This window comes from Rhinolophus sinicus, chromosome 2 (assembly GCF_057876585.1).
Source record: "Rhinolophus sinicus isolate RSI-liver-muscle chromosome 2, RSI-T2T, whole genome shotgun sequence".
In the NCBI taxonomy this organism is placed as follows: Eukaryota; Metazoa; Chordata; class Mammalia; order Chiroptera; family Rhinolophidae; genus Rhinolophus; species Rhinolophus sinicus.
In genome coordinates this window covers 66,068,138-66,093,595 of record NC_142502.1, presented here as the reverse complement: position 1 = coordinate 66,093,595, position 25,458 = coordinate 66,068,138, and the positions used below count along the sequence as shown (strand labels likewise).

The 25,458-nt window shown below is 36.7% G+C and overlaps 1 protein-coding gene and 1 pseudogene across 1 annotated transcript in view; one reads left to right on the top strand and one right to left on the bottom strand.

The window, feature by feature from the left end:
• The window catches only part of ME1 (malic enzyme 1), a 174,817-nt gene that overhangs the window by 105,285 nt on the left and 44,074 nt on the right, over positions 1 to 25,458 (bottom strand). Inside the window, exon 4 of the mRNA XM_019729541.3 lies at positions 1,240 to 1,315. Within this exon, the coding sequence (XP_019585100.1) occupies positions 1,240 to 1,315 (76 nt within the window). The remainder of the gene's footprint in view (positions 1 to 1,239; positions 1,316 to 25,458) is intronic.
• Positions 22,171 to 22,332, top strand: LOC141571882 (dolichol phosphate-mannose biosynthesis regulatory protein pseudogene; annotated as a pseudogene).

Genomic DNA, 25,458 nt, shown 5'->3' with positions numbered 1-25,458 from the left:
GAGTCAAAAGGATAAAGTTAGGCTATGAATGAAGTTAATCAGCAAGCAGGAAGAACATGAAGCAAGGGGACTGCTTACTGCAGAGCCTTTAGGATTACGGGGATGGTAATTAGACCTCTCTACCTCAGAACTGTTTCCTAGATTGACTCATTCTTAAAATCCTCTCTACAGTCCCGATTAAATGTAAGTGTCCTTCTTCTTAGAGGACCAGACATTTATACTACATAGAACTAGCACATTTTTAGGACAGGATCTGTGGACATAGCAGGCTACTTGGGGGAGAGAAAAATTGAGAGAGCAACTTAGGTGGGAAAAAGTGAACTGGGAACACTGGAAATAGTAAAAAAGACGTTTTGCTTTACAAGTTTGCCTAGCATGAGCCTTAAAGATCAGTGAGTCAAATCCACCCACAACTGCTCAAACAAAACCATTAAAGGAGTCACACTTCAGAAATTCCAGCAGAAGCACCTTTGTACCACCAAAAGGCATCCATTTATTCAATCTGAAGCATAAAAGATACCACAAAGTTGTTGGGCATCTAACAGAAAGGAAAAGGGGAGTCAAGGAGGGGATAAGTACGCGTCACTTTCCTTAGACAGGGAAGATGGTGGAGCGTCATGTTGAAGAGCAAGGGCTCTGAGGGCTGCATTCAGTTCCCACCACCACCACCACCACCATGCACTACTGTGAAACCCACTGTGTACCCTGTGCCTGCCTTTCCTCACTGAATTATCCTGATAATTACAAGAGTTAATCCAAGAACAGTATCTCTGAAAGCAAACTAACAAATGTCAGATAATATTGTTATTTAATTTTCATTAGTTCACTCACAGAGGGAAGTAAAATGAGCTACTTAGGATCACAACAAGCAAATTAAGGAAATTAAGTAACAGATTTTTTTTTTTTTTGGCCTACCTGGACGCCTCTTAGTGGATAAATAAACACAGAAAATATGAAAATGGAGTTTGCTTAAAGAAATTCAGACGCTATTTCAATATTTATTCAACATTTATCATCACTGACAATGAATAAAGAAATACTAAGAAATTAGATGAAAATAATGGGGAAAGTTAGTATCTAAATAAAATTAATCTACTGTGCAAAAATCAAAGGGATATAAATCAGGTGACATTCACTAGGAAAGCTAGTGAATGCTACCTAATGTCATGAAAAATGTCAATATGTTACAGGACAGGAAAAAGAACAAATTTGACATAGTGGGAAAATTTGATAGCTTACCTTGATGACATCTTCTGGCCATGCGTTAAGAATTGAAGCAATATGCCCTCGATCATGGATACTAATAAAGAGACCTCTGACAGAAAAAAGGATTCGTTTTAATTTACTTCAGACTTGTCAAACTATCATGAACATTTAACATTTTTTTCAAATAAGTTTGATATACCTCCATTTTTATCAAACTAGTGAAAATTATTTCCTTAAACAAATAAGGGATAGGAATCTTATAAGTAAGGGAGAAGTTAATTTAAACAATATACTAATAGCTACAATGAAGGTATTCTTATATTACATGTTCTTAAATGTTTTTTTAATTAAAGAAACATTCATTGCTTTATAGAGAGAATTTAAATAGCATTATCAATTCCACTCATATATTCATTTACAGTCTTTCATTAAATTATATAAAAGCCCTTTGAAAAACAACATGAAGCATATATAAACAGGCATTTTCGGGGTCTATCCCATTTATAAAATATTAACAGTGTAAAGATAACATGTATTAGAAATGGCTGAAGTGACTGAATGCTAAGCAGTCCTTCCATGTGGAACTTATCTGATTCTTAGATTTGTGATCTTAGTTGCTGTTTGCAACTGTTGTTTAGACTGTAAACTGAAATCTTTAACACTGCTTGTCCCTTGTCACCCATTTCTTATAAAAGCCTAACAAATTATCTTTTAAATTTTTAAAAATTTAATTCTTAACCTTGTTTAAAAGTTTTACTTCTTGTGAAATAACTCAAATATAGAGGACCACATATAACAACTGTAAAGCTTAATGAATTGTTACAAGGCAACCACCCTTCTATGCAATATCGATTTAAGCAGAGAGAATCTTGTCAGGTACCCAGTAAGTCCTCCACATGTGTTCTCCCAATCAAAACTCCTCCCTCCTAAGAGTAACCATTCTCCTGACTTTCATTTATCATTTCCTTAATTTACAGTTATCCAAGTTACAAACTATACATAGGCACAATTGTTTGTCTGTTAAAGTTTCCCAAAATCTGGATTTCATTGATTGCATCCTTATAGTACAGATTCACAAGATAAGCTTTATTCTGTATTTCTCAGACAGTTGGTAATTGAATCTAAAGTCTTAATCAGATTCATGTTCGAAATGGCAATATTCCAATTTTATCAATCATTATTTATTAGCTGGTACACTTCTTTAAAGAGAAATTTTACCACACCTATTGTTTGGGTACCCAATGGTAACATTGACACAAGGAAAGGATAAATGCTTGATTCTTTCTCTCTACTTACTGGTTTTTAAAATAAACAGCTCATTTGCTGTAATCCTTCAAGAGTTTCCACTAAGGGGGTGTGTATGTGTGTTGGATCAGTATGAACTCATGGATTTAAACGTATTTTGTGTCTTAATTCATCAGTTATTTTCTTTATTGAAATTCAAATTGTCCCATTCTTAGCCAGTGAAAGACTCTTCACTTTGGCCCCTGAGCCCTTTTAAAAGGACTATAATAGTTTCTGATGGCTTCCTTGGTCTGATATGATAAGATGTTCCATTTTGTCTTGAAAATGTCTGCTCCAGGCCTGACATGACAAGCACTGGTATCTTTTACTAGAAAGTGGTATTTCAAAACCACAATCTAGGTAATAGGGATTCCTACTGCTATTAGTTAATCAAAATAGCATTATATATATATATATATATATATATATATATATATATATATATATATATATATATATAATGTTAACATTCACTTCCTATTTATGACCAGAAATCTCAAGTTGCCATTCTTCTCTTCTAAAGTTTACCACCAGGATTTCCCAGCAAATTCAACTTAGCACTCTGAGAGCACCATTCACACCTTCTCTTTTCTCCTCACCTCTCCTATACCCAACTCCCTCAGTTGATAACCAAATCTTAAATTTCAAACAGAAATAGATGCAACAAGGTAAAAACTACGTCATCTTCCTAATATAAACTCCACTAACCCATCGGCATCTTTAAAAAAAAACACCTTTATTTTCTAGAGCAGTTTTACGTTCACAGCAAAACTGAGTACAAGGTACAGAGATTTCCTATATGCCCCTTCCCCCACACATGCACAGCCTCCCTGATTCTCAACATCCCCACCAGAGTGGAACATTTGTTACAATTGATGACACCTCCTTATCACCCAGAGGCCATAGTTTACATTAGGGTTCACTCTTGGTGTTGTACACGCTATGGATTTGGACAAATTTATGACATACTCCTATAAACATTCGTGTGCAGGTTTTTGTGTGGACATAAGTTTTCACCTCACTTGGGTAAATATAGCAGGTCCTTGAATAATGTCATTTACTTCAGCATCATTTTATTCTAACATTGATGAGAAAAAATACACATCAATTCCCAGTCAGGACCCCTGACTGTGTGGCATTTTCTCTCCATATCTGTGTGGATTTTCTCCGGGTACTAAGGTTTCCTCCTACATCCCAAAGATGTGCACATGAGATGAGTTGGTGTGTTTAAATTGTCCCAGTCAGAGTGAGTGTGGCTGTGGCTGTGGGTGTGGGTGTACCCTGTGATGGAATGGCGTCATTTCAAGGGCTGAATCCCACCTTGTGCCAAGCGACTGGGATAGGCTCCAGCCCCCTGCAACCCTGAATTCGAAGAAGCAGGATGGCAATAATTGTCTTACTTGTTTTACTAATCTTTCTTAACTGTATGTATATCTCACATTTATTTCAATGTTTTAATATTAGAAGTGTTTGGAGTTTGGTGATGTTTTTGTGACCACAAATATGTCTAGGAACTTAACTCTTATTTCTATCCATTAGCCTATGGTAAAATTGGTTTCATTTTTTTTTTTTTTTTTTGCTTAAAGACAATTTTTAAGAAACTATCCAAGATGTTAAGTGAGGACATACTGTACCAGGATTGAGATTACTAGATCATATGGCAACAGTATGTTTGGTTTTATAAGAACCGGCAAATTGTCTTCCACAGTGCTGTACCATTTTCCATTCCCACCAGCAATGGAAGCGAGTTCCTGTTGCTCACCATCCCCGCCATCATTTGGTGTTGTCAGTGTTCAAGATTTTGGTCATTTTAATAAATGTGTAGTGGTGTCTCATTGTTGGTTTGGTTTGCATTTCACTGATGACACAAAATGTGGAACATTTTTTCATACACCATCTGTATACGAATCTTTTTCAGTGAGGTCTGGTAAAGTCTTTGGCCCATTTTTAAATTGTGTTGTTTTTCTTATTGTAGAGTTTCAAGAGTTCTTTGTATATTTTGGGTAATAGTTCCCTATCTTATATTTTGCAAATATTTTCTCCCAGTATGTGACATATATTTTCATTCTCTTAAAAGCATCTATTGTAGAAAAGAAATTTTTAATTTTAATGAAATCCAGTTTACCCATTATTTCTTTCATGGATTGTGCCTTTGGTGCTGTATCTAAAAAGTCATTGCCGTACCCAAGGTCATCTAGATTTTCTCCTATGTTATCTCCTAGGAGTTTTATAGTTCTGTGTTTTACCTTTAGGTTTGTTTTCCACCCCTGCAATTATCCTGTCTCTATGCTACACCATTACTTTCTCTACTGAATCATTCTTATTGCCATAACAACCTACGCTAATATCCATCTTTGAAAAGACTGGATTTTGTCCCCTACTCTCCTCTCCTTCACAGCAAAACCCTTCAAAGATTTGTACATTCTTATTGTTTCCATTTCCTCATCTCCCATTCTCTCTTCAATCTATTAACAAGGCTTTTCTCCCTCATTTTTACACAGAAACAACTCTTACCAAAGTCACCAATGACTCACATCTGCCTACAGGCAAAGGTCAACCCTCAGCTCTCATCTTACTCGACTTCTCAACTGTGTTTGACATGGCTTTAAATATCATGTTCACAATGATGACTCTCAAACTTTTGTCTTCAACCCAAATGACTCCCTTCGGCTCCAAATGTAAATCTAACGACCTGCTTAATTCCTCTCATCATTGAGGCCTCAACTCAATACTTTAGTTCCTCAGACAGGCCTTCTCTGATAACAGCAGTCAAAGAACCTCCACCCTACCATTTTTATAATCTTCGTTATACTTCTAACTACCTGAAATTATCTTATTTATTTTTTTACATGTTTACTGTCTGTCTCTTCCCTGCCACCACGTTCCATATATACCCCATACATATGTATACACATACACACAAAGCAGCAAGTTCCTTAAGTACAGAGACTCTATTTTGCTCACTATTATAATCCCATTCCTATAACTGTGCTGCCACACAGTATCTTTCCAACAATATATTCTGACTTCAGTGCTGCAAAAATAAGGTTTCTATAACCATTTTTTAAGTACAGAGAATATGAAATAAACCCAGACTTAGAACTCACTTATTAAATAATTTCTAATTATGGTACGTAAGTGCTACAGGCAGATTACTGATGACTATCTGACTCAACAAAAATATTAATTTATGAAGTTGGCATTAAATTATATTTTTCCTTGTTTCAAATTAATTAATTTTTTTTCTCAAAAATGATTACAAGCTCTTTATAAGTTATATATTTCTTTTGGATCTCTGTCATATCCAAGTATGTAATCAACGCGATATCAATAAATAATTGTAAAATTAGAATTTAAAAAATTTGGATTTTTTAAGGAAGACATTTTTGTTGAATTATCTAAGATGTCCATGGCAATATAACATTAAACACTATTTCTTGGGAACTTGTTAGTTATCTAAAGTTTCCCAAGTGACACTGGTCTCAGGAAACAGTATCATTTTTATAAAAAACAAGAAATAAAATTAAAAAATAAATTCAAATAAAATTTAAATCATTTAGATGCCAAGGTTTATTATACAAAGATATGAGTACACCTTCAGTGAGAGAGCTAGTTGGCCACCTGTAATCTCTTGCTCTGAGTAAAGAGTCATTTGTAGCTTAGAGTTGGAGAGAGCTCACATCATTAAGGACCTTTAATGTCCCACCAAAGTCAAGTACTTTGAGAGAATAATTTGCAAAACTTCCTGGAATGCCTCCTTGATCATAAACCTATTGAGGTATACAAAAATGTTTCAGTACAGAAATGACTTATACGTAATGGTATAGACTCGGGTATGAAACATTAATTCTCTACATGTACATATACACAGTTACAGTTATAAAATGAAAAGATTAGAAAATTATTTATCAATATGTTAACATTTAATTTTATAATGTGGGCTCATGTTTATTTTATTCAACAGGTTTTAATCTGTAGCAAACACTTACTTGATTCTCAAAATGTTCAAGATTAGGCCAGTGGGAGCCCCTTCAAGAGGGTGTCTATGTCCTTTTGACACATTCCCATCACTCTCTGAGCACTTCCTTACTTTCTGGTATGAGATGTCCCAAGCTCATCTTTACTTATCCTGGCCCAGCCCTGGAATCAGCAATCTCTCTAAGGAGTTCTGGTTCTTTTGGTGGACAATTGTATTTAGATCTCAGTACTAGGTGCTCATCATTACTGAAGTATTGCTGTTCCCAGGCCAGCTCAATGGACAGAGCTAGAGAATATATGTAGGTACGTATATTACACACACACACACACACACACACACACTTTATTTATTTATTTATTTATTTATTTATCTATTTATCTATCTATCTATCCATCTTTTTTGTCTATACATTGAAAACCACAGCCTCTCAAATATGTGGTGATGAAGGAGAACTGACTCTAGGTGTTGAACACACAATGTGATATATAGATGACGTTATTACAATATTGTACACTTGAAACCAATGTAATTTGACTAACAATTGTCACCCCAAAGAACTTTAATTAAAAAAGAAAAAGAAAAAAGAAAACCATAACCTCACACTACTACTTCCAACTCCAATTCAACTCCACAGGATTCACTTTGGTGTTCTCCCTTCAGTTTCCATATTTGTAACAAGTTTCTCCTGTAGTGAGAAATCTACCTCCTGTTATGTTTAATATATTTATTTATTTGATCCTGTATAACACCAATCTTGTCCCCTTCCTGCGTGGACAACCCACATAACTCACAAAGGCTCCAATCTCTGAAGTGGGCAGGCCTCCTATACAGATGCCCTCCTCCCCCAACTGGGGCTCTGACACCTGGCACTACCCTCCAACACAGATTCTCCCTTCACCTTGCTTGGCTCTCATACCCTGAGTCAGGCTGCCCTCCTATGCAGGTGTTTTTAACCCTGCTCAGGCGTGGACACTCCATGCTACGTCCCCAGTCCTTTTATTCAGAGGTTGAAGGACCATGAAGCAGACAGAGGGTGCAGCCTGACGGCTGCTGTTATCTTTGAGGGACAGCAAAAAACTGGTGCTGGATGCTCAAAAAGAAGCTACAATTATCCATTGCTGTTGGAGGAATATCCTCCAGCACGTCTTTACAATGAAGGATTTTTATTCCTTTGTTTAGCATACTTGTGGAAGTTAATTTCTTAATTTTTTGTCCTTCACTTTTGTTTGTTGTTGTTTCCCATTTACATTAGTGAAACAAATTGATTTTTATCCTTTCAGATTTCTTACATTTCTTTTAAGCATACAAAGTTCTGCCTCATCAATCATTTTACTTTTCTGCCTAGGTTTGATTCAGTTCCTTAAATCTATCTAAAATTTTAGTATAGTCTGTGATGTAAGGATCTAATAGCTCACTTCATACTTCCCCAAATATCACACTTCTGATATAACCACACTTTCACATCATTAATGTCTCCTGTCTTTTGACGCTGCTTTGATTTTTTCCAAGTTATCAGTCTATCCTGATTGAATTTCCTTCTTTATTCAGCTAAATTTTATCCATTCTGCCAACCATTATTAACTCTCTTGCCATTTTCTCTTTCCATTACACCCTTTATGAAAACCTCCAAATCTTAATCAATCCATCTGCCTTTCCTTTTCCTCAAGCCCTACTACTGCACAATGATGTCTGGAAAAGACACTTAACCAGGTGTGTTAGATCCATTATATCCTCATGGTCTATTCAGTGTCAGCAAGATCTCACAACTCATCTTGACTTCCTCAAATACCTTTTATTGGCTACTGTTAGATTTTTCCTTAAGAGCTACATCATATTTTCCCTGCCCCGCTCATCAGATTGGCATGCTTTTTTTTTTAACTCTGGAGATAAAATAGACACTTTTGGCTTCTAGCTACCTACCTATAAACTTCCTTCCATTAGTCACTATTTATTAGTGAACAAGCATCAGTACCTCTGTCCTCTAGTCCAGTTTATCCTCATGCTGACACTCTGGCCAACTCTTAGTCTTCTTCACAGTTTCCTTCGTTTCTGCTTAATCCTTCAATGCTGACATTCTAAAAAAAAAGTCCTCTTTTTCACTCTGCACAGTGAAGGCCTAGGGACTCTGCTTTGCTGCCACTCTCGGACTCATTTTTGAGGTCCACTTTGCCTCAGCTTCTGCTGAATGTCTGATCTTTTAGCTTTAGCTCCCATTTTTCACCTCATCCTTGCTCTTGGCATTTGATCAACTAATTCAGCCTGAGAACAATCCAACTATGGGTGATCTTTTAGGTTTCACTTAGGCATTCCTGCAACTCCTCCAGCTCTGATAGGCTAGCCCCTGATTGCCTATCAGAGGCAGTACAAGTGCCACCTCCTCTTGGAAATATTTCCCAGCACACATGAAAGCTGAGTTGGAATCTCTCTGTAACCCTATAGAATCTAGCTTTTTTTTTTTCTAATATAACATTTATCGTATTTATCATAACATTTGTCATTTAATTTTTCACTTTCTTATATGTTTGCCCGACTTGATTATGAACTCTTGAAGTCAGGAATTCTGATTTCTTACAGAAAGAAAGAAGGAAACAGGGAGTGATGGAAAAGAATATAGGTGAGGACAAAGGAAGGTAGTTTATATGTGATTAAGGCACTGGCTGACCCTATGGTGGGTAAAACACTATAGGAAAAAGTCTGGGATGGAGAACACTCAGGAGCTATGTGGTCAATGTACATAGTATAATTTGATGGGTTTTCTGAAAATGACATGGCAAAGAAATAGATAGAAGAAATCAAAATTTAGTGGGGGCAAGTCCCTGGAAAATATATAGCAAGAACCAGAACAATGCCCACTTCTAGGACTTGGAGCACCTGGGGTCTAAGAGATGAGCAATTTGAGATCTTAATGTTAACATGGGGACAACAGATCTTAATGACAGCAAAGAACTTGAGAAATAATGAGAGAACCAATTGACAGTGCCAGAGCTACTAGGCCTGAGGGAAAAAAATCACAAAAAATGGAATATCACATCAGCTTCGGAAGAAAGGTACATAAGTTAGTTTAAGTGCTTCAGGCTTCAGTATGGTATAGATTAGAAATAAACTAAAATGAGACAGCACCTGTCAATGGGAGGGATCCAGTGGAAGGTGCAGGGGCCAATGAAAGGTGACATCTTTGTGATTGAATACCAATTCAATTATAGAAGTAAAAAAAATTTTTAATTGAGGCCAGAAGAGGAAGGTAGATTTCCCATTTCCTCTGGTCACCTACTTCCAAATATAAGGTTTTTTATTACCAGTTAACATCCTAATAGTACTAACATGAGTGATATTTTTCTTTGTGTAACTATTTGATTTTGTTCTACAATGATAATTTTGTGAATTTGTATTGTTTATTGGCAGATAATGTTTAAAGCTCTATTTCTAGTCTTAATCCTCCTGAGGAGTGAAAATTAGTACTATGGGCAGATTTCTAAAATTATCCCCAAGATTTACTAGTGCCCTGGTGTTCACACCCTGAATAACCCCCGGACTGTGCATGCAACATATTTTACTCTGATTAGGTCATTGTAGATAATACTAACATATTGGCCTGAAGATAGGTAGGTTATGTGGGTGGGTCTGCACTCTTTAAAGGCAGATTTTTCTATTAGCCTCCAGACGAGTACTCAGTCTGGCTGACCCCTTGATTTTAGCCTTGTATACCTTAAACAGAGAACCCAACCACACCATGCCAGATTTCTGACCTACAGAAATTTACACTAAATGGATGCTGTCTAAAGAAGCTGTTTGTGTTAATTTGTTACATATCAATAGAAAATTAATACAAATACTGTGTATATGAAAAGTAAAATTCAGATACTCATTCCATCATTTATCATATGCTCATACATATTTGTTTTACAATAGACATGACACAGTGCCAGACACTAGGAAAAATAGAAGAGAACTCTATACTGCAGAATAGTTCTGTTGTCCCTTCTGTAACCCAATTACAAATGCATAGCATTATTTAGCATAGATAGCTGTAATTTCCAGAAATCAAAAGTGACTACTAAGATTGGCAATATTCTTCCAAATGGTGGTAACATGCGACCTATACAATTCCATTTTTACAATTCCAAAGGCAGTATTCTTTTTATGAGGATGCAGATACAGTGTGATAATATTTTTTTTAAATACTATGCAAGAAAACAGGCATATTTGGACAGGTAAAAGAAACATATATGTGAAAAAAATTCATTTTTCACAGCTTAATTTAGTAATAACAACTACATTATTATATTAATGTATTATATTAATAACATAATGTTCATCTAATCTAATACTGTATTACATTTTATTTCAGGTCATCAATGGGGATGGGATAAATAATTGCCTTGAGAATGTGGTGAAGGTAATGGGAATAATATTGGAGGCCAAAGGGGACTTTATCACTAATTAAAAAAAAAACAAAAAAACAAATGTGATACAATGTTAACAAATGTCAATTCTAAATTATGGACATATGGGTATCTGTCTTTGTACATTTCCTACATTTTTACTTTTTTCAAAAAATAATTTTACTTCCTATTTGTTAAGAGAAAAGTAAAAGTAAATATATTTGTCTTTGAGCAAAAGGAAGAAAAGTGATTTTTTTCAAGCTTAGCTACTTAGTGGCAGATCAAAAACTGATTTTTCTGACACCTCTACCAGTGCTCTTTCCATTTTACTAAGAGACACAAACTCTTTCTAATTACGAGCATAAAGGGCCACTATAAGCGATTTGAATCTACAGACACCTGACCAGGGAGAGAGTAGAAGATGAGGGAGAGCCCAGGTGACCAGGTCATGTCCAGTCAGGGTTTGCTGTTAACAGACAAGAGGCCTGGGGCCAATCTGAACACAAATAGCTCAACATTATGTCATGGTGAAAGGGAAAGGCCTTGTACTAAAAGTAGGAGTGTTGAGAATTGGGGAAGTAAATCAACTGCCTAACAAGAAGGTCTGAGACTTATGAGAGGCAGAAATAGACTGGACAGGAGGATGTAGAGATACAGATTATTGGATGACCTTTTGGGAACTAATGATCCTTTCTGTGACATTCTTCTTAGCTTGACACTCTTTCCTTCCCAGGAAACAAATCATTGAAGTTAAAACCATATTTTAAGGATATGTACAAATATATTAATAAGCTTGGTTCTCTGATTAACTATTTCCACGTGCTTTGGTTTAAGGTGTAATATTTAAGTCTATTACTTTTCTGGCCTTTATACACTTTCAATTTTTATTGCATTTAGTCCTGTAATTTCAAAGGAGTTCCTTAAATATTATCATACAATGAATTAAAATATAATAAAGCTATATACGAGTATGTTGATCTTGTAGTTTAGCACATTGCTTTACATAACTAACACACGTAACAATTTAATGAGTGGACCATATCATACTTTTTAGCTTCATACTAGAGAAAGGCATTAGATAGATTTGGTCTAGAATGACCAGTAAACTGTGTCTGAATATCTGAGTCTACGATATTATCTGTTCCAACCCAGACTGCAACAGAAAGGATTTCCCAACTTTATTTTCATGTTCCTCTGCAGTATATGCTAGATATGAGAAGATCTACAGGAAAGTCGAATGAAGAAATTCTATTACTAAGACAATAGACTTTTAAAAAATAAATATATATATATATATCCTTCATAGAATTATCTCCTATGATTTTTTTTCCCCCACTCTTATTTGTAGTTTCCAGCATAGTTAAGTATCAGGTCATGTGAGTCATTAAATGAAGAAAAAGGAGGAGGATGTATGGGAAATCAAAGACCTATCGGGCTGTTGGTAGCCCAAAGAGAACATATCATTGGAACTTATTTCCATTCCTGATACCAAACATACTACAGGAACTCTAAATACCAACTGAAGTGAATTGAGATACAAGTATGTTTGTTTCATGATTTTAAAAATATCTCTTTTTTATGGAGTTTTGGCTGATAAATTATTTTAAACCGTTTCCCTAGCTCTGCAACAAGTCAATGACCCTGTTTTCCCCTGTTAATGCAGTCTGCCGTCATATAACGAAAATATTTTTGTTCCAAAGTTAGAGACAACATCTTCCATTTTTGAGCTGCTGGTAGAAAAATGACCCTTCTATTTTCTAAGATGAAAAAAACGTTAATTATTATTAATGTTACAGTATATATTTTTACAATTTGTGATCATATTTAAGAATGTTTCAGCAAGCATAACACATGTACTCCTTTTTGTTGTTCAATCCATCAGTACAAACTGCTAATATGGTGATCACTACATTTCCATTGTGAACAAAAACATTTTTAAGAACATATGTTCCTCTATACGGGCCATGCCAACTGATCTGAACTGGCAGCTAACTACGTATATAGATGGCTAGTACCTTTTACATACATAATACTGTTTTAGTCATTTCATAACATGTAATTTCCCTATTCTTTATAATGTAGGCAATATATGTATTTTGGCCTTATGTTTAACCATCAATAACTTAACAGGAATAAGATAAATATGAGTATTTTCTATATTGAATGTACAATCAATGAAAAAAAAGTTGAATTCTTAATATCCTAAGGAAGGATGTTCTCATTCATTTCAAAAGGTCCTATCAGAAAAGAACAAGAATATCTACTACCATTACAAATGAAAGCTGTAGAAAACATTATTTTGTTTTAAAGTTTTTCTTTTTTATTGCATTAAAATATATTGACACCCCCCCCCCAAGCTGGAATCTTTTGCCTTTGAAAAATTTATTTTAGTTTTCTATTTTCAGAGCAACATCAGTGATGTTTTCAAAAGTAGCATATTATAATAATACATTATATGATATACCTTAGCCTCGCTTTTTAAAAAAAGATTTTTATTATAATATAGCTAACATACTATAGTATATTAGTTTCAGGTGTACACTTTAGTTATTCAACATCTATATACCTGAAGAAGTGATCACCATGATAAGTCCAGAAACTGACTCTGTACCATGCTATCACAATATTATTGACTGTATTCCCTGTGCTGTGTGTTGCATCCATGACTTATTCGTTTTATACCTAGAAATTTGAATCTCTTATTCCCCTTCACCTTTTCCTCTTTTTAATTTTTCAATTACAGTTGACATTCAATATTATTTTATATTAATTTCAGGTGTACAGCATAGTGGTTAGACATTTATATAATTTAAGAAGCGATCCCCCCCCCCTGACTATTCTAGTACCCACCTGGCACTATACATAGTTATTACATTATTGACTATATTCCCTATGCTTTGCTTTACATTCCCATGACCATTTTGTAACCACCAATTTGTACATCTTTTTTTTTTTTAATATTTTTATTTATTTAATTTTTTTTTAGATTTTATTGGGGAAGGGGAACAGGACTTTATTGGGGAACAGTGTGTACTTCCAGGCCTTTTTTCCAAGTCAAGTTGTTGTCCTTTCAATCCTAGTTGTGGAGGGTTCCGTTCAGCTTCAAGTTGTTGTCCTTTCAGTCTTAGTTATGGAGGGCGCAGCTCAGCTCCAGGTCCAGTTGCCGTTTTCTAGTTGCAGGGGGCACAGCCCACCATCCCTTGCGGGAGTCGAATCGGCAATCTTGTGATTGAGAGGATGCGTTCCAACCAACTGAGCCATCCAGGAGCTCAGCGGCAGCTCAGCTGAAGGTGCCGTGTTCAATCTTAGTTGCAGGGGGCGGAGCCCACCATCCCTTGTGGGACTCGAGGAGTTGAACTGGCAACCTTGTGGTTGAGAGCCCACTGGCCCATGTGGGAATCGAACCGGCAGCCTTCGGAGTTAGGAGCATGGAGCTCTAACCGCCTGAGCCACTGGGCCAGCCCCCCAATTTGTACATCTTAATCCCTTCACCTTTTTCATCCTGCCTCCCATTCCCCTCCTACCTATCATCCCAATAAATCCAGTACCCTTCTGACACCATACATAGTTATTACAATATTCCTTATGCTATACCCTACATCCCCATGGCTACTGTGTAACAACCAATTTGTACTTCTTAATCCCTTCCCCTTTTTCATTCACTCCCACCCCCTACCCAATCTGGCAACCATCAAAATGTTCTCTGTATCTATGAGTTTCTTTCTGTTATGTTTGTTTATTTTGTTCTTTAGATTCCACACATAAGTGAAATCACATTTCATCTGTCTTTCTCTGTCTGACATACTCCACTCAGCACAATACCCTCCAGGTCCATCCATGCCACTGCAGATGGCAAAAACCCCATTCCCTTCCATGGCCAAGCAATAATTCCATTGTATATATGTACCACCTACTCTTTATCCATTCATCTATCAATGGACACCCAGGCTGCCTCCACATCTTGGCCATTATAAACAATGCTGCAATGAACGGGTGGATGACATGTCCCCTCGAAGTAGCATTTTGGGTTTCTTTGGATAAACACCCAGAAGTAGGATTACTGGGTCCTTCTTTGTCTCTTGTTATAGCCTTTCTTTTGAAGTTTATTTTGTCTCTAATATGTATTGCTACCCCAGCTTTTTGTTTGTTTCCATTTTCATGAAATATCTTTTTCCCATCCCTTTACTTTCAGTCTGTGTGTGCCTTTCAATCTGAAGTGAGTCTCGTGTAGGCAGCATATGTAAAGGTCTTGTTTTCTTATCCATTCAGTCATCCTATCTTCTGATTGGAGCATTTAACCCATTTACTTTTATGGTGTTTGTTGATAGGTATGTAGTTGCCATGTTATTATTCATATTTTTTATCTTGTTTTCTTTCTTTTCATCTTTAGAAGTCCCTCTAACATTTCTTGTAGCACTGGTTTAGGGGTGATGAACTCTTTCGGCTTTTTCTTCTCTGGGAAGCTCTATCTTTCCTTCGATTCTAAATAATAGCCTTGCTGAGTAGAGCAATCTTGGTAATAGGTCCTGGCTTTTCATTGCTTGGAATATTTCATGCCAATCCATTCTGGCCTGAAAAGTTTCTATTGAGAAATCAGCTGAGTGCCTTATGGGATCTCCCTTGTAGGTAACTAACTGCTTTTCTCTTGCTACTTATAGGATTCTTTCTTTATCTTTAACCTTTGGCATTTTAATTATGATGTGTCTTGGGGTGGGCCTCTTTGGGTTCATCTTGTTTGGGATTCTCTGCGCTTTCTGGGCTTGTATGTCTATTTCCTTGGTCAGGTTAAGGAAATTTTCAGTCATTATTTCTTCAACTGGGTTTTCAACTCTTTGCTCTCTCTCTTTTCCTTCGGGTACCTCTATGATGGGACTGTTGGTAGCCTGATGTTGTTCTAGAGTCCCCTTAAGCTATCCTCACTTTTTTATGGATTTTTTTTTTCTGTTTGGGCGTTTTGTGCTACCCTATCTTCTAAAGTGCTGATTTAATCCTCTGCTTCATCTTATCTACTGTTGACTGCCTCTAATGTATATTTCATTTCAGTTATTATATTCTTCATTTCTGACTGGTTCCTTTTATGTTTCCTGTCTCTTTGTTGAAGTTCTCCCTGAAGTTATTCAGCATCCTTATACCAGTGTTTGGAACTCTGCATCTGGTAGATTGCATGTCTCCCTTTTGTTTAGCATGTTTTCTGGAGCTTTGTTCTGTTCTTTTATTTGGGCCATGTTTCTTTGTCTCCCCATTTTGTCTTTCTCCCTGTGTTTGTTTCTATGTATTAGGTAGGGCTGCTATGTCTCCCAGTCTTACTAGAGTGGCCTTATGTAGTAGGTGCCCAGTGGCACAATCTCCCTGGTCACCAGAGCTGGGTGCTCCAGATGTGTCCTTTGTATGGGTTGTGTGCATCCCCCTGTGGTAGTTGAGCCTTGGTTGCTGTTTGCACATCAGTGGGAGGGATTGACCCTTAGGCCGACTGGTTGTGAGGACTGGCTGCAACCACTTTGGAGGGGCTGTAGTATTGGGGCAGACCCTACAGAGCAGGGTTCTTTTTAGAGTTCTGGACCTGTCCAGTGTGCCCTTTAGGTACATCATGTTTGATGGTGGCTGGGTGATGCTCCAGCTCAGTCTGAAGCTGGCTTCTGAGTGTGCCAGACCCGGGGCATCCTGGGAGGGGACCGACTGCAGGCCAAGTTCAGCCACAGCCTATCCCCGGCCTGGGGCCACCTGGCCTGAGCCGCAAAGCAATCTGTAGAGACCGCCACCCGCACTAGGCTTGGACATGCCTCAAGGCTGGCTTCTCCTAGTGCTACTGCTCAGCCAGATGTTACTCTTTTTGCTTTTGTGACCACGTGGGAGATTTTAGGAAAGTTTGCAGCATTAGCCAAGATAGACTGTTTGTATTGAAAAGCCCCTGGAGGTGGCTTCATTGGGCCTGAAAGTTTGGTGGAGTGGGGTCTCAGGGAATCACCAGGGTGAGGTAGACGAATGGTGTTAGGTAGGTTGGTGGAGACTCAGATGTGGTAGCCACCTATGTCTTCATACCAGGAGGCAGGGAGGGCTCAACAAAGGAACAATGGCTTCTGCCAGCTCCTCCATCCGGGAGAAAGCTGCCCCACCAGCCCTTGCCCTTAAGCCAGATAATCAAGTTCCTCCCCGTATATCCCTGGTGCCTTTCCAGCTGCTGCCCCAGCACTGGACCTCAGAGCAAGTGAGTACATCAGCAAGTGAGTCCATGTATGGGGCCTTTAAGAGGATCATCTGGGACTGCAGCCACCCTCCTCTCACCGAGCCACAATCTCTGCTGGTTCACACAGCCAAAAAGTTATGGAGACTTCTCTTCCCAGTACTGGAACCCTGGGCTGGGGAGCCCGGTGTGGGGCTGGACTCCTCACTCCTCCAGGGGGGACCTCCGCAGCCAAGATATCCCTCTCAATTTTTAATGTTCACACGCAGATGTGGGACCAGCCTGTTCCATGTCTTTGTCTCTCCTACCAGTCTTGAGGCTTCATCTGTATATCCTTAGTTGTAGGGCTTTTGTTTACCTAGACTTCAGGCAATTCTCAATGATGGTTGTTCTGTAGTTTAGTTAAAATTTTGATGTGGTCATGAGAGGAAGTAAGTACAGCATTTACCTACTCTACCATCTTGACAGGAAATCTCAAAAACAATGTTTTTTTACAGCAGTTTGAGAGGACGGAATATTTTCATTTTCAAGTCAAAACCTGGCAGTCATTATATCAAAGTCCTATATGTTTTCAATCAAATTTACTTTGTTATAGTGAGTTTTAAACTAATTATACAGAATTTTTAAAGGGTCTTGAAAGCACAGGAAAGATGTTTTAATATTTTAAAAGGAAACCCTAAAGGAAAAGCTTTTAAAGGATGCAATAAGAAGACATAAAAAAAAAAAAGATAAGAGTTTTAAATATTTATAGGATTGTTACCAAAAATATAAGAATCATTATTTTAAAAAACCTTAATAAGAATAATAACTTAGATAAAATACAAGAGATTTAAGTTTGCATTTATAAAGGCTTTTAAATATTAAAATTGATAAGTTTAGGAAGACCAGAAGATGTGCTTAATATTTTCTGTCATATTGGGAATTAAGGAATTAAAGTAACTGACATATCCAGGTCTTTCTCAGTCTGAATTACTATTATTCCAAAATACTATATAGTGAGAGGAAAAGACAGAACAGATTATTAACTTTGCAAGAAAAAAAAAAGCCTTAGCCTCCTTGTGTTCAATCCTTTAGGTGATATTTGCTTCTTCTACACTCCCTTTTCAGTAAAGAGAGCAATAGCAAAGACACCAGAAATATCTGATAGGACAGACTAAAATTATTTAATTTTGACTTTATAGTGAGGAAAATAAAAAATACCCAGAACTATGAAACAGAAGCTAAAATGAGGGTGGAGAAACATGGAGAAATGGCCATAGAATGATAGTCTTCCATACACAAAACAATTGCATAATACCAACTACTTGCCAAGCATCCATCTTACTCATCCTGTTTGAAATAGCATATTCTATCAGCATAGAATAATTACTTAGTCTCTCACATAGGCTGTTATTTCAAGTTTCCTTCCAAAGTTACAAATAAGAGCAATGAAGTAAAGGGGGAAAAAAGCACTTACTTTCCTCACTTTTAAGGGAAAATACATACACCCTATCAAACATATTAGTAATGCAAAGAAAAAAATCCTCCAGTTATTTGATGTCTATGGAGTGAAAGACATATCTAGGGCCAATATAAACTGACTATTGCAATGGGATCCAAGAGTGGAAGAATAGAGACACTCAATGATGGAAGTGCATGAGAGTATGTAATGCCACCGCTTTTTATGCAATAAGTCAAAGGCACTAAGGGCAAGAAACAGCAATGAAAAGAAGGATACAGAAGAGTTCAATTACTTCTACACATTTAGCATTTTACTCAGACCATTAAGATTTGTCCCAATGTTTACATGAAATTTACACACTCAGGTTCATGGTCCCATGTCCAAAATCTTTAGAGAATCTCTACATTAATATAATAACTTTCATTAATCATGCTGTTGTTGCTATAAACTGACTAAAGTTTATTCTAATTCTTTGATTCTTTTTCCTCTGATAAACAACATTCTTGGACAGCAAGAGCTTCTTAGTTGAAGCTTTGTTTACAGGTTCCTTTCAAATTGCTAATAAAGTAAATCCCACAGCCTTAACTCTGGGCCTTTGTCCAGAAGTCTTTCCTTTTGCTGATCTTTACTTTAGAAGCCTGTATTCTTGCAGACTGGTTTTTCTAAACTCAAAACTAGTGATCAAACCATTCAACCAATTAGTCTCATGTCCTTTACTAATACTGAGGAAAAAAAATTGACAGAGATCCATATGCTTAAGAATAGGTCTTTATTAACCTAAAAGAAAAAACTGCTAATTACAGGCATTGTCTCAGGGTACTTTTTCTTTCTTCTCAGAGAAAGAAAATTCATCAATAGAAAAACATAAGCCACATGAGCAGACTTGATACACTGCCAAGTACAGTTCAAGCAAATTCCTTTGATGTGAGGCTACTTTTTCTAAGAAAATGATCCCCCTCAATCCTGCGCCATAAACCAAATAATGGCCATTTTCCCTCAGATTTAGACCACCCCTGCACAAATTCAAATGTATACTATCACTGGAAATTTGTCACTGGTTTCCTTTAAGTCTAGCATCATTGAGAAATATGCTTTCAAAAAAACATAAACTATGTTTTATCACATCACTAAGACTTTGGAGAAATTAAAGGATAAAGTTAAACAGCACTAACTTGATTCATAATGGAGTTCTCAGGCTACTTCCTTTGGGAAGTTGTGCCTGAATTCCAGTTTTGTCAGGGTTAGAGGACCCTCCTATGATTCCATAGCACCTTGTACTCTCTTATCATAATGTTTATCACACAGTTTTATAACTGCTTATTTATTGTTTCTCTCCTCCATTAGCCCATATGCTTCATGAGGTAAACTGTTATGTCTGTTGTGTTCATTATTTTACTGCAATGACCTGACACAATGCTTGGTACTTAGTAGCTGAGGAAGATTAAGAATGGCCACAAATTCTTTGACATTCCTCCCATAGAAAGTGGGGTCTATGTCCCCTTCTTGATTCTGGATGGCCTCTGTAATTGCTATGAGCAACAGAATATAGTAGAAGTACAGTATAATAGAAGTAATATTCAATTCTTAAGAAACTAGCAGTTCCATTTCATATTTCTAGAACACTTTCTCTTAAGAGTCCGAAAACTGATAAGTATGGTTGAAAAGACTTTCCAAGGAGTACAGATGTATGAATAATTTTAAAGTAATCAATTTCTAGATATTTATCTTGCATATCTCTTTCCTAAAATTGATCTAAGATCTGGTGCGGTTCTTCAAAGATAAATCCACTCATGGAGATTCTCTGTTCCCTATTTGTTTTCACACTAGACTTTTTATTGTACAAAAGAAAGACATCAAATTACCTATTCTAAATTTTGCTACACAAAACCTTTGAAATTTCACTGAATTTGGTGAGGCTTGCCCAGGCCCATCTTCGATATATTCCTGTTTTAAGTGAACTGTGGCACTAAAACAAGGGTGTCATGGTTCTGAATCCAGATACAATATACAGTAGATCAGTGGGAATTGGCTTCAGTCCTGGAGGAGACACCCACAAAAGTAAGGCAAAAGAACCATACACTGAAAATGGCTTTTTTATATCATATTTAATGAAAAGCACACATTTTCAGCTATTCTCAATAGTTTCTACTGTAAATGAAATCTTTAAACAGCTAAAAGCAGTGAATGGTTAATGATATTGAATGTTTTAAATGTAACAGAGTATTTTCCAAAACTACTATATATTTCTAGATATACTAGATAAAACCTACAAATAAAAATATAATAGATTATATTTTTCTTCTCTTACCACATTTGTGAAGTTAATTTATTCTATCTTTCTGTCAATTACTGAGAAAGAAATAATAAAATATCCTAGTATGATTCTAGATTTTGTCATTTTAAACAATTTAGATTTCATTAAAATAAACGGTATATCAATTAATTAAATATTATATAATTTTATCAAATTTATGAAATATTTATTATTACAGTTAATCCTCTTATTTTATTTTATGAAATGTTTCATGTTTTGTACATCTTTATTGGAAAGGTAGTATTATTATCTATCAAATCAATTAGTTTTAAGCAATATGTGTTTTTATCTTTCATTAAATATGTAGACATTTTGATCATGTCTAATGAAATTAATGGATTTATTTTTTATTTACAGATATTTCTTATCTAATTATATCTATAACCCCAACACCAGAACTTAATATTGTGTTTCCCCAAAAATAAGACCTAGCCAGACAATCAGCTCTAATGTATCTTTTGGAGCAAGAATTAATATAAGACACTCTTATTTTACTATAATATAAGACTGGGTCTTTATAATATAATATAATATAATATAATATAATATAATATAATATAATATAATATAATATAATATAATATAATATAATATAATATCCGGTCTTATTTTACTCTAAGACTAGGTATAATAAAATATAATATAACATAACATAACATAATATAATGTAATACAATATAATACCGGGTCTTATATTAATTTTTGCTCCAAAAGATGCATTAGAGCTGATTGTCTGGCTAGGTCTTATTTTCGGGGAAATAGGGTACATGCATACATACATTCTTACCACTGTAATATCATGCCTTGTTTCATACTCCCTACTTCATAAAAACTTGCAATGTCGTCTACATATTATATTGCTTTATAATAAATCAATGACTGAGATACAGTTGCCTTTTTGATAATTTATTTTTAAATGGATAAATCAATTTAATTAATCTGCATCATTTTAATCTTGACATTCTGACTTATTAATCAACCATAGTCTACAAATATTTCTCAGTGGTATTTATAATATTCAAAAATATATTAACACATTTATTAGAACTAAACTGGAGGGAGGTAGAAACGGGAAAAAAAAGGTGGTCTCAAGAAAACTACTGCAATTGAATACAAAATATAGATATAGAATGAAAATGGAATTAGTTCTCGATTCTAATAAAGTAAACCACTGAAAAAAGCATGACATTTCTTCAATTCTGAGAGGAATTTATCAAATGGGTCTTTATATAAAGCACATTGACCAATATATTACACATTGTTTCCGATAACAAGTTTTAATAGAAGATATAAATAGCCTCCTCTATTTGACATTTCTATCTCATATGAACCCTGATAAAAACAGAATATGGCAGTAAGTTACAGGTGAGGAGCGCCGGGGAAATGCCATTCATCGACAGCCAGCACGTCATCCACAAGTACTTCCTGCCCCGAGCCTACACCCCTGCCATCCCACTGGCCACTGGCCTCCTACTGTTCCTGTTTGTGGGAGTATTCATCACCTATGTGATGCTGAAGAACCAGGTGACCAAAAAGGCTCAGTGAAGACGCAGCAGGGACGAGGCTGCTGGCCCCCTCTCTGCCTCCCCTCCAGGGCATGCCAAGGGCAGGGGCCCACAGGACCTGCCCAGGCACTGTGGCCCCTTAAACCTGGCTGCTCTGCAGACACCCTGAAGCATGGAGCTGTTCAGAGCTTACCCCTGACTGACAAGAGCTCCCACTCCCCTGCTCACCCTTCCAGAAGCAAGGAGGGAGGAGTGCCTGAAGTCTCCTTCTCTCCTCCTTCCAGCTCAGGGCCTGAAAGATGCTGGTCCTCCCTACCTCACCGTTAGACTCTCTGTCATTTTTTTCCTCTGGGTTCTACCCTCTTGCCTCAGTTTCCCTGCTGTTACATGCTGATATTGGATTTGGCAGGTTCTAAGACATCACATGATCTCTCCCCACATGTCCTCCTCCACGAAGGCAGCTTTCCCAGGTCTGACATAGCCCCAGAGCCCACAAGACTTCTGGACCTGGAAAGCCTATGTGGAGGGGGACAGATAATCTTATTTAAATATAACAACAATACTCATTTTACAGATGAGGAAACTAAAGCTCAGGGAATTTGTTTTACCGACTCAACATCATACATTGTTAATAAGCAGCAATGAAAAGATTTAACCCAAGCCCCTTCAGGTCCAAAGCACATACTATGCCGGAAATGTTCATTCACGCTCTATTGCCCATTTATCCATTCCACAAAGACTGTGGTAGTTCTACTAGGTTCTGGGGTAGAGGTGAAGGATACAAGAGTTGCTACCCTCAAGAAAAAAGTCAAGAGGAATACAAACAGACACAACAAAAAGTCAGTTACTACACGTCGGTGTGATAAAGAGTGTGAAAGAACCCAAGGATGTAAAGGACACTAAATTTAGGATGGGGTGCCAGGTGTGAAATGTAAGAAAGGGGTACCACTGAAGACAGAGAGGTAGGCAAAGGGGCAGATTACAAAGATCCTTGAATGTCATGCTAAGGAGTTTGGATTTTATGATGGGGAAATGGAGAGTCATTCACTGACTATTGTCATAAAAGTGGCACAATGAGGCATCCCTTTTTGAAAATCCACTCTCTTTAAAAATGAGAAGGACCTAATTAATCTAAGAGTAGCAATGGAATTAAATGAACAAGAGAGATTCAACAGATAAATAAGAGGTAAAATTACAAGGCTCATAAAGGGAAAGGAAGAAGGAAAAATCCTGAATATCTCTGAGATGTCTAGTTTAGGAGACTGAGTGGATGGTGTTGCACCTTACAACGTGAAGAAAACCGGGGGACTGGAATGTGAGGCTAGGGAGTAAGAAAATAGCACCCAGAAGAAAATGTTACAGAGTACTGACATTTTAGTGGGTGGAATGCTCTAAATTGTACAGATTAAGAAGGAAACGTATCGAAGAGGGAAAATGTAGTAGGTATAGTTCATGGACATAAAATGTTAAGCCAGTGAATTCATAGGGGACATGGAGAGGAATATCTGAGGTAAGAAGGATAAGGCTGCAGAAGTGTTTACATACTTACAACCATAAGAATAAGATGAGCCAAGAACATAGCTGAAGCTAAACTCTGTGGAGTAGAAGGTCCAGCTGAGATTGAACTGTTCAGGTAGTTACAAAACTCCACCCCCATATTAAAATTTTAATATAAAAACTAAGTGCATAGAAATGAAATGAATAGCATTTAGTAGCAGCGTAAAACATGGTCTGGTTGGCTATTCCTTGGGGGCTAGAACGGGTTGGTTCAAAATGGATTTGTGCAGTGGACAAAGGATAGGATCAAAAGAGTATTGACTTGAGTTATAAAGTGAACTATCCTAAGTCTGAGAAATTCTTACGAGTATGTACAGCAGATCTTCTTGCCTCTTGTTGATGTTTTCAGTGTAAATATACTAGTTGTCTGTATGGACGTCACCTCACCAACTTACATTATTCTCATGTGAATTGGTTACTACTATTGGTGACTGTGAGCTTACAGCCTTGCTGGATTTCCTTGTTCCATAACCTAAGAGGATCAAATCTACTGAAAGTGATTAGGATTGATGGAAGGAGAGCCACTATCGCAACAGTCTTCTTACTGGTCTTCTCATTTCCAGTCTAGCCCAATGTTTCATCCCCATACCAGCCAGACTACAGAAGACTCCCCCTTATCCACACAGAACACATTCCAAGACCTCCAGTGGATGCCTGAAACTTCAAAGAGTACCAAACCCTTTATATACTATTTCTTCCTCTACTTACATACCTATGATAAAGTTTAATTTATAAATTAGGCACAGTACAAGATTAACCAATAGTAAGATAGAACAATTATAACAATATAGTGTAATAAAAATTATGGGAGTGTGGTCTCTCATTCCAGTATTTTTTCTATTTTTCTGTTCAAACCTATACCCAACTCTGTGTAACCATCCCATACCTGCAGTAAATGGCTTGGCGTTGTGTGACTCATTTCAGGGGATCCCTTGCTGGAGTCTTCCTATAGGCTCAATGCTTTCTTGCTCAACACATTGCCATCAATTGTAATATGTTTTCTGCTCATGTCTTCCACAAATTTAATGCCTTTTCCATCTTAAGTAAGCACTTACCATGTACTGTGGCTGTAACTTTTGCAGTTTGAGGTACAATAAAACTAGTATGAATTTCTTTTTTCTTCACAATTTCACAGATAGAAGATTCATTCTTATGAATCTGAGCTTAGCAATCTCAGCATACAAATGTTTTTCTTTCCTTATAATGTCAAAAACTTTCACCTTTTCACTTAAAGGAAGCACTTTACGGCTTCTCATTGGCATATCCAAATTGGCAGCATCGCTACTCTTGTACTTTGTTTAAGAAAAATAAGGGTGTCTTGAATGCAAGCACTGAAATATTGCCATCGTCAATCTGATAACCAAGATGTCTACTAAGTGACTAACGACTGAGGCGTATATACAGCATGGAGATGCTAGACAAAAGAATGATTCACATTCCTGGCAGGATGGTGTGAAATTTCATCACACTACTCAGAAGGGGACTCAATTTAAAACTTATGAATTATTTCTGGAATTTTCCATTTTAACATTTTTAGACCACAGTTGATTGCAGGTTTCTAACTGAAACCGGGGAAAGTAAAACCCATGATAAGGAGGAACTACTGAAA